At 33.4% G+C, this 10870-nt stretch overlaps 2 protein-coding genes across 6 annotated transcripts in view; one reads left to right on the top strand and one right to left on the bottom strand.

Annotated features, from left to right (window-relative positions):
- The first annotated feature begins 4193 nt into the window (after window positions 1-4193).
- LOC134275747 (uncharacterized) lies at window positions 4194-6531 on the top strand. Its single transcript, XM_062758022.1, has 3 exons — window positions 4194-4386; window positions 4591-4956; window positions 6165-6531. Exons 1-3 carry the CDS (start codon window positions 4305-4307, stop codon window positions 6167-6169), a joined length of 453 nt encoding a protein of 150 aa, XP_062614006.1. The 5' UTR covers window positions 4194-4304; the 3' UTR covers window positions 6170-6531.
- A 2548-nt stretch (window positions 6532-9079) lies between these two features.
- Window positions 9080-10870, bottom strand: part of LOC134275752 (uncharacterized) — a 39388-nt gene continuing 37597 nt past the window's right edge. For all 5 annotated transcript variants that reach the window (XM_062758025.1, XM_062758028.1, XM_062758027.1 and 2 more), the window contains 2 exons: window positions 10135-10758; window positions 9080-9852 (listed from right to left, as the gene is read on the bottom strand). In XM_062758025.1, coding sequence (XP_062614009.1) covers window positions 9604-9852; window positions 10135-10758 — 873 coding nt within the window. In that variant the 3' untranslated portion in view covers window positions 9080-9603. The remainder of the gene's footprint in view (window positions 9853-10134; window positions 10759-10870) is intronic.

Raw genomic sequence — 10870 nt, 5'->3', positions numbered from 1 at the left:
TATCAAGAAAAGCTGCAGGAAAATATTTCACGACAAGCCCTTGTTTTCCCCATAAAGCTATACACCCTTTAAATAACGGAAGGGAACCGAAAAATTTTGTAAAGACATAGATTTAGTCGTTGTGGTCACGATTAAAAAAACTATTTAATATATTTGTTAAAACTTAGATTTTGTTGTTAATAGTTATATATGTATGTATTTTCATGCTTTTTGGAAGGAAAAAAAAAGTTGGTTTGGTTTATCTGCATCCTTGATTAAGACACCTTTTGAACTTCAAACTCTCATTTTAAAATTACAACGTACATGTAGAAAAACTTCACAATAATTTCCACTATGTGTGATTTAAAATAACATATTTTTAAAAAAAATTCCCACCTTCCTTCAAGTGAGATGAGAGGGGCGGGTAGGTAGGAGTTGGAAGTTTTGGAGTTATTAAAATTTACATCGTAAAGAAACTTCAAAATGTGACCTTCCCCCATCCTCTTTTAGAAGAAAACGCAGACCGACCCCTCGTAAGTTGGGTGTAGGAGTGTAACCACCCACCCCGACCCCCAAATGTATCCCATCAACACTGACGGAAAATAAAAGATGCATTTATACAACTATATGTATGTAACAGAATTTAAAAAAAGTTTCATTATATAAAAGGCTTTCAGTGGTTTGTGGAGGTCCAGATAAGAGAGGGGCATTAGGAGATGTAGAGACGGATGGACAGTTATACAAAAGAACACAAAGGATGCAGAGGGGTTTTAAAAATAGAGACGGATGGACAGTTATACAAAAGAACACAAAGGATGCAGAGGGGTTTTAATAAAACGGATACTGTAGGTGTGTCTGTGAGTGTTTCTTTGACTCCTTGTATGCATTCAATGAAGAATAAATGAAATAAAATAAATCATAATTGAGAATATTAGATTTGTTAAAATACAAATGTATGTCGATAAAAGGAATAATTTTAAGGGTCTCTCTCTCTCTCTCTCTCTCTAAATTACTTACGTATTATATGTGTCAAATTTGATTTTTTTTCAATTACAAAACGTCTAAGTATATATCAACTCTTTATCACGACTGAAAGTAATCCTAGGATGTCTAGAAGTAATTTATCATGCGCGGATCTAGAGGGGAGTTGGGGAGCTCCGGACGCCCACCCCCGGAATTTACAGAGTTATTAAATTCTTATACTAAACCAAGTAAAAAGGTACATTAGACCACCCCCACCCCCACCCCCTGAAAAAACACACACCCTCGAAAACGCGGATCTGTGTCGAGTTGGTAGGAAAAGTCTTCTATAGGTATGAAGCATTAGACAGCAATAAATCCCCCCCCCCCCCCCCCGCAGTCCAACAAATCGGTTTTCCACGTTTGGGCGAGTTAATGGGTTTTTTTTTTTTTTTTTTGCTTGTCGACCAATTTCTGGCTTGAATTTTTTTTACTGAGGCCCCCCCCCCCGGGAAAAAAATCATGGATCTGCGCCTGTTTATCAATAAGTTGAAGACAATTTGAATGTCAAAGCCTTGGTCTTCATGCACTTAAAAAAGCAGATACAGTAACACATGTGTTTTGAAATCAGGTGATCATATGTAAACCTTGGCATGAATCTGAATCGTGATTTATCAAAAGGTATTTCCTTAACTGAATTTGCGTATATATCTTTTTCATGAAAATCAGGTCAAGATTTCTACATGTTTGTCTAAAAATCAATGTACTTTTTAGAAGACAAATTGCAATTTTATTAGCAACAAGTTCGATTCAATACAATTTCTTATAGAATACGCGTAATATGAGCTACAACTTTGATGTCAGAAGTTTTTGCAGAATATAATGCATAGAAAATAGAAAGACATAATCATAAATTATACTTAAAATTATAAATATAGACACATAACGAAAAAAATATAGGGGACATAATTATGCTGTTCTCGTAACCCCCTTTCCCTAATACTAAATTGTCATGTGCATGCATCAAATCCACTTTCAAACTTTATGTTCGGGAGGGGTCACATGAACAAAAATATATACTAGTTTTGTAATCAAAACTTTTCTTTGAATATTATAAAAGTCTTTACGATTACTTTCTCTAGTTTTTTTTGCTCGTATTAAAAAAAAATAATTTACGTATAAATATGTATAAAATATTAATCAATATGGAATTGGAACGTTTGAAAGTGCGGAAAAACTAGATAGAATACACAATACAAAGATTGTCAATATTGACCATTTCCTGATAAATCTAGATAGATTACGCTGTTGTCAACAGAAATGTGAAGTTACAAAAGGGCTACGACCCATAAACCCAGTTGTACACTAACGCTGTTCACGTGTTCGCATTTGGAATTTTCATGTCAGACTATATGCAGAATGACTTAAATCTTACCAAGTTCACGACCTTCACAAATCTTGGATGAAAATCAAATTTTGTTAACTTAATGTACTGACTGGATGTTCCAAATACAGAAATAGAGGAACAATCTTGTCCAAAAAATGGTCATAACTTGCAGTGAGTACATGTGCACCGTAGCTAAAAGTGCAGGTATCCCCTATATTTGTTATAAGCATGCAGGGCGATTTTAAAAAAATATATAAATTCTAAAACCTGATTAAAACTACATCCTACATAGATAGGCCTCCATATATATTCAAGGATAAGAGAAAACTAGATTTCGTTCAATAACAAATCGTCATTGATAACCAGTTTATCTGGAACACGACCTTTTAAACTAGGAACCCTGACATTTTCTCTTATAAGGAAATGTGAAGACAGCCCCTCCTTCCCAGTGAAGAAGCCATACTTTCATGCAAAATATATTTCAATGTAATATAAATTTTCCTTTTTCTATCATGAAGACTATGAATGAATTTTTTTTATCTATACACTGAACTGACAACGGATTTTTCCGTTATTTACCGACCATGACAAGGAGCACACGGCGGGTGTGACCGGTCGGTAGGGGATGCTCACTTCTCCATGGTACCCGATCCCACCTCTGATGGTTTGGAGATCTGTGTTTGCTCTACTCCTATTTTGTATTGTTTTATGGACTTTCGATCTTGAATACTGTTAGTTATATTCATATATTTCATCCAATTTATTTTGCAGTTTTAACAAACTATTCTTAATTACATATACCTGTATTTCAAAGTTATTCCGCAAGAAATCTAAAAAAAAATCATTAAGGTAGGTCTGGGCTTTCAAAAAAATTCTGTCAAACTAATATTTTTTCTTTGAATGTCTTCATCAACTCATAAACTAACTAAAAAGCCAAAAAAGAGATGTCTTTGCATGCTTATTTTCCTACAACTTCCCTCAGAGTACACACTCCTCAAAATCCAACGGCTTAATTTTAATGTAGAGAAAAATATGGGTTAACATTTTATTTAGTTACATCTGTATTTACCAAAACACATCAATATCAAATTGATGTTGATTCTGTCCACATTCTTCTTTTTAAAAAAAAAATCACATAAACCTTAATTTTGCACAGTTCTTAAAATATAAACTGTTTACATGCCTTTTTTTCTTTAAAATTATTTAAAATTATACCCAAGGTCAACAAAAACACATATTTTATCATGGTTGACCAGATAGATTTTACACAAAAAATTGAACATGTATACTCCCAATTTAGGTAAATCAGCTTTTACAATAATTCTTTGCAAAACTTGTAATAAAAATAAAAAAGATGGTACAATCTTAAAAATAATATAGATTTCAAGTCAATTTGTATGAAAAATGTTAAAAATTTTAGTTTCTACAGGCGATTAAGAATTTTGTCTTTGTGTGTGTATATATTAGATGCCTTGTACACAACAACACTTTGACGAACAATCACATACTTGTGGAATTCTTAGCAAATCGATCACTTCAACAGGCAATTGCTAAGCAGAATTATTTACTAGTAATAAATGTATAAAATTGAAACCGGATCCGTAAAAGTATGGACCTTCCTTAAATCAAATTTTTGAAAAAAAAAAAAATTGAATTAATATTCATTCATGAAAATGGGACAAATCTTTTAATAGAGCACATTAGTAATTAATTTAGGCGGAAATGAATAATCTACCCAGATAATCTGGAATACTAACATTGTTGCCTTGAATTTTTTGATCTAGCACGTTCATTTAGACCCCGTAAAATCATAAGTTTTTGCAATGCATATTAGATTGTCACCTGATTGAGATAACAAGATCTATCGAACGCATATATACACTCTAACGGAACCCCATTGGCTCGAGTGAAAGGTATCTACCCTCCCTTTTAAAAGGAGGATAGTTAACACGGAGTTATTGTTACAAATCCCGGGGTAATGGAAGAAGGTATGATTTTCCGAGGCTTTTCCGTTTGCATGTGTATTGCCTTGTTACATGCAGGTAGTGCACATGAAGTAGGTATGCCAAAAATTTTATTTATCTTTGCATTGAGAATATATCTTTAGACTAAAAATTCATAATTTAAGCATCAAATAAATTGCCATATCAAATAAAATAAATAATTATTGCCTAGATAGGGTGTAAAGTCTTTTTTTTAATTATTATTATTTTTTATATATAAATTTATTATTTATAACATTTTATTATAATTATTTTTTTAAGGACATGAGGATGAATCAGAGCGAACTTCCACTTTTAGACAATGTATTGAAAAATGTGTCTCAAAAAATTACGCGGGACCAACCCCGTCCACGCGATGTGCCTTTAGTCGTTCGGCTAACTATAAACAGAGCTGGAACGGACCACCAGTTAAAGTGAGTGCCCCTTCTCCACAACCAGTTTATGGCCAACGGGCACTGTTTGACGAAAGGCTTCCAGCTGGTGACGTCAGAAAAAGGTCGACGCATTTATATCGTGTACTACGTGGAATTTTACGTGATAAAAGGACATCGTCTTCGTCAGTATCAGACTATGTTAGAGTGTGTTATAACTGTATTGCCGAGACGTGTAGATTTGCTTTCTTTTTTGGTAAGTATAAGATGAATATACGTTAGAAGTAAGTGGACTTTACAAATAGTCTTATCAACGGGCACCTTGCGTTACAAATATTAAAAAAACCTTCCTAACAAATAATTTATTAGATCATTAGCTTATAATATAATATATAGTTTTTATTCTTAAGAAAACTATGTTACGTCAAGCGCAATTAAATGTGCTTTATTACTGTGATATGAACCCATTTTGGCGAGAGGAATATATAATTTGTCCGTCTGATAAAAATAATTGGCCCACCTAAAAACGAACAAAAGCAAATATTATTGGATATAAAAAAAGCAGATAACGTTTTCTGTCTTGCAATACATAGTATGTCCTTGTTACACCAACTTTGTAACAATTTTCAAATATACCGTGAAAAAGGGCCCCATGTTTTATGTACCCTACCCTTGCATTGCCCCCCCCCCTCCGTAGTCTTAGTCCGAAATAGCTGATGTTTTCCAGTTTCCAGGCTTTTGAAAACTTCCTGGCACGTAAAATATCAAATTCATGAATAAAGCCTGGAAAACGTAAGATATTTCAGACTCTCTCTCTCTCTCTCTTTCTGTTTGATGCGTGTTTCACAAAGAATAATTTTGAGGTAAATATTTAAAACATTATCATCAAGTTATTTTTAAATATGACACTTTATCACAAGAAAATCACGAGAGTTTATCAACATAATAATTATTTCCATGATAGTGGGTCATCTTTTTAGATTAGATTAAAAAAAACTACTATACGTCAATTGTACCACGATATTTTCATTCATTTACCACTATTGTCACTATATTTTTAATTTTTCAAGTTCTAGTCAATAATTTTCAAATTTTGTGTGCTATAATTTTTTGCCCTATAAATTATATTGTAGAATTCCAATTTGTATTGTTTATATAATTTGTATTTTATTTGCTGTTTTTCAGTCAATTCAATGATTTAATTATAGCTATACACCTTAAGTGCAATATTCTGAACCCACAGAAACAAGTTAATATACATTTTTACACTTACAAATTCCCGAAACCTTTTTTTTTCTGTTGAACAATAGTGCATAAATTTACAGTAAATTTACATTGTATAGATTTTTCTGTTTTTCATAAAAAAGTGAATCAACCATTTAAATCGTTTTTCTTTGAAAAATGATTGAACAACTTTACATTTCTTTATTGCTCCATAATCTATTTTTTTTCTTTGCATTGCAGGTTGATTTAATGACTCCGTTCCTGACCAATCAAAAGACCTCTCAGTGTTCACAGACTTTAATTTATTGCATGTATTTTTAACTTTTAAGTACTTGTTTTGTTTTTGAAAATATAAATTTTGAATTTACATATTTATACATTAGTTAATAGTTTCTATTTCATGTTACATATTTTGCATGGTACTCTTGCTAAGTTATAAAGTGTTTGATTTTTCAACCCTTCCCTCCCATGATTGATGAGTTCCAGATAACTTATTTTCCAGTTTTATATAAACTTGATTCTTTTGAAAATATTTCCCAAAGTCCTTAGGGAGGGAAGGGGATCTTTTATGTTGTATATGTCCCTAAATAAACAAATTTTGATGTAAGATTTTTATGTAGTTATCACTTTTTTTATCGCCTCTGACAGGCGTTTATTTTTTTGTACCCCGCTTTCACTAAAAATGAGGGATATTAATAATTTGGTTCTTCTGTCGTCCGTATTTCTGTCTGGATGTATCACTTTCACTTCCACACGATATCTCGAGAAACCTTTGAGCATTTGCAATGAAATAATACGAAACAACTTCATATGGCCTTATAAAAACCCTTGTTGATTTTAAGGTCAAAGGCCAAGGTCATAACTTCAAAAATACTGTCTGTTTTAACATTTTCGTTTCTGCACTATGTCTCGAGAAACCTTCGAGCTGCTGTTTCAGTGATATTTTATACCAAAACTCCCTTTGGCGTATGAAAGATATCTATTGATTTTGAGGTCAAAAGGTCGAAGGTCTAAGCTGAAAATTCCGATACTTTCAATGCCGGGTGATATCACAAGGAGTCTTTGAGCTTTTGCAATCCAATGATATAACCGCCCCTCTTAAGGTATCCCCATTGATACACCCCACCCACGCATGCTCTCTTTTTTTCTTTGGATGATGCAAAGAGTTTATTTTTAACAAGCGCATGTTTTCCATTTTCCCGACAAGCTTTGTAGGCAAAATTCCGAGATGTTGCGATCGCTTTTTCGAATGCTGTATATGTTGTATTTTCGCGACACTTTTATATTGACGCGAGATAGCTGTTAAAATACCGGTAACCAAGATAACATTTTCGCAAGCTGAGATTATTGTGACATATTACCCTCTATATTAAAAAAAATCCGCTACAATAAAAATATTTGCGAACATACTCGCTTAAATTCTCGCAAATAAAACACATGCTGCTTACAAAAGCACAAGCTGCGGAACTAGTTTTCGCGTCACCATTTATCCGATGGTCGAGCGACCAAATTTTTCTCGTATCGTCTGCTGAAAAATAAACATTGGTCAACACTAGAATCGGGCGATGCAGAGTAGTCACATTAATTTCTATGAACATCGATGCATTTATAATTTACAATTTTTAGCCGCAGTTAAATTTTCACCGTCGGCCAACATTTACGGAAACCCAATTCCTAAATATCGACCGACAGACGACTTCAGAACTGTATATGCAGATGGTCGGGCGATGATCGAAGATTAGTTGGTGGACTATATTCAACGACTGCTTCAAATGAAAAAATCGGTCACTGACGCAGAAAAAATTATACATGAGTCGATGACTATAGCATATTATATATAACTTGGCTCGACTGACACAAAATTTGTCGGGTGACAAAAAAGAAGAGGGGAAAAAATCGGACAAGAAATCCCATTTTTGCCTAATAAAGAAGCCATCAGTTTATTTTTGGGTTTATGCTTCCATTTCTTCATCGTCGGATAGATACCCACAAGTGATCGGTCTTTTACATATTTGTTCGTTTTATCTATACGCCTATAGAAGTGAATAGGGGGCTAGCCTAGTCGTCCTTTTGAAGATAAGGGCTGTACATACAGAAAGTACATGTAGCATATCAATTTATATCACAAACTGATACTTAACTTTATTTACTTTCATGAATGCTAAAAAATGTCAATGATTTATCGAATGAAAATTATCCCAGTTCTCAGTCGGGTCAAATTTTCGAACGATTTTGTCGTAAAGTATACACGGTATACAGTATAAATTGTACAGTTGGTCAAAAACCAGAAACATGTAAGCTATACGTTGTAGCTTAATATTTACATCCACTGAATATTTTCTGCTTTATTTCTTCAGAAAACCCATTGCGTTAATCACTGCATGAACTACAGTAGGCATGCCGCCTGTACAGATTTCTTGATCAGTGGCTGTTCCATCAATGAAACGTATAGAGACGTTCGCATCATTAATACAATAATTAATCTTTTTAATCCTACTTTAAATGATTATTTAAACAGATATAAATATAAACAATAAAATGTCTTTCTTTCTTTGTTATTACTGGAATTAACGGTCGCAGCTATTGCAGAAATAGTTCGTTAATTCCAGTAATAACAAACAAAGAAAGCATTTTATTGTTTAAATAATAGATGTATCTCCATTAAGTATTAAAGCAACTTTCATTATTTTAAATTGAAAAATCGAACATACACATGTATTTCGTAAGAAAATAAGGAACGTGTCGTCTGATGTCAAGATAAAAACAATCATATGATTTACTGAATATTAAAAGATTATTGATTCTCACTGTATAAAATATCTTCGACAGATGTGAAGAAATATTCTATGTATAAGAATTTGTCAAATTAATTTAGTGGTTCGTATTTATATAGACCAAACTGAATTTTATCAAATTTTCACTTTAAGTTGAACAGAAGCCAGTAGGTTTGTTATTAATTCCCCTCAAATCTAACTAGGTCTCAGGAATGACATAACACATTGTTTGTCAACATTGGTGTCTCCTCAAAATTTCAGTTCAGACAGAGTAATGTTCCAGATATTTGTGTCTCCCAAATACTGACCAGTTCATTATGTGCCTTTAACCCGACCCCACCCGGGGCCCCCGGAAAAACAACACATCGTACACAAACAAAAAACTTTTGAATTTTTTAAATATATATTATAGCACATAATAAATAAGCAATCAATAAAAACAACATTCAATTAACTCATACATTCAAATGTGAGTATTCTTAATTTTACCATCCACCCTATTCTTTGGAAATTTGGTGGTGTCATGGACAACACGTAATCTCAAGTAAAACACAATACTTATGGATTTCTACTTTTTTAACACCATAATACTCAAATAATATTGGTTTGAAATACGATAGAATTAGCAATTATGCATATATTGTGATTTTTTCAAAACTTCTGGACACTTAATGGCATAGAATCTATCTACAAGCAAAAATAGTTTTGGTTTTCGTATTGGTAGCTTAAATACATCTATGTAAAAGGTATTTGGCAAGCAGGTGTCTGGCAAACAGATTTGAAAAAAATTTAAAAATGTAAATTTTGAAAAACTCTCATAACAAAAAAAAAATAATAATGCAAACAATATATTAAATTTGAATCGGTCAAGTAAACAGTTCTAAGTGTAGTTTGATATTTCATATCTATGTTGTGACCGTCCTTCGGATTTTTGTGCGTACGACTTGAAGCATAATTAGTTTTCTGGCACCAAATTTGTCTCCCAGGGCAACGATGGTTCCCTTGTCGTGGCTCATAGTAACGTAGAAGACGTCAACAGCGGTGGAGAATGCGCAGATTTCACTTCCGTTCTTCATTCTCCATAGGCGGATCGATGCGTCTTTACCACCAGATACGACGATTTCGTTGTCAGGAGAAATAGCCACGCACCAAACCTGAGATGAAATTGAAATCAAATTGTGTAGACTATTATTTTCACATCTAAAATGCATAATTGCTTTTTTTCAACACTGACAAAAATTTGTGATTTTCTCCACTTAATAAAAAAAAATTACATGGTCATTTTACTTATTTTTTAAATCATTTTCTTTTTCTTCATTTAAGCAAAAGTATTATTAAATTGCTATGATTAATTAGGTAATGAAAAAGCATATTTAGGGTGCAAACAGTGACACTGAACATTCAATGCACACAAATGAGTGACTACAAGTACCCACCTCGTCTTTGTGACCTCTTAATGTACTGATCTGTCTCTCAGTTTGCATGTCCCACACTTTCAGAGTACCATCTGCTGACGCCGATACCAAGTATCGATTATCGTCTGAAAGAACGACTGCCTTCACTTCCTTGTTGTGCGCATGCACACCGGTACCGGAAAGCAACTGACGGCTAGGTTGGCCAGTGCGCAGACTCCATACCACAAGGTCACCATTGCGTAGACCTGTTACAGCCTCATCTCTAGGTAGAATCACTGTACAGTCAGTGTTTGCATCCAACCTCAACAGGCAAGGATCTGTGACTTCATGTTGGGTTTGATTCATGTCAAATACTACAAATTCTGCGTGATTGTCAAATGAATTGGTAAATCCTAAAACACAGTATCTATCATTGTGGGAAAGTTTTAAGAAATTCACATAGTCATTATTTCCTACAGGTGCATCATATTTCACTTCTTTCAATGCTTGGTTTCCTAACAAGTCCCACACTACTACATGTGTAGCGTTACCAAACTTTTCAGACCTAGCGAACACAACTTTGTCTGGGTCTGACATTACACATAACGCAGAACACGTCTCTTCTGTTCCCATCTCTAATGGTTTACCCGTTGTGTAATCCCAAATCTGAAAATACAAGGGTTTTTCGAATAATGGAAATGTGTATACATGCTTTTAGATAGAACATTAGAATAACAACTTTGGAATAAAACGATATTGAGAATAATGGCAACTCTAT

Source organism: Saccostrea cucullata, unplaced genomic scaffold, assembly GCF_032062105.1.
Source record: "Saccostrea cucullata isolate Sc308-1 unplaced genomic scaffold, CSIRO_AGI_Scuc_v1 ctg543, whole genome shotgun sequence".
Classification (NCBI taxonomy): Eukaryota; Metazoa; Mollusca; class Bivalvia; order Ostreida; family Ostreidae; genus Saccostrea; species Saccostrea cuccullata.
The sequence above is the reverse complement of the archived record's forward strand: the minus strand, read 5'-3'. Positions and strand labels throughout refer to the sequence as shown.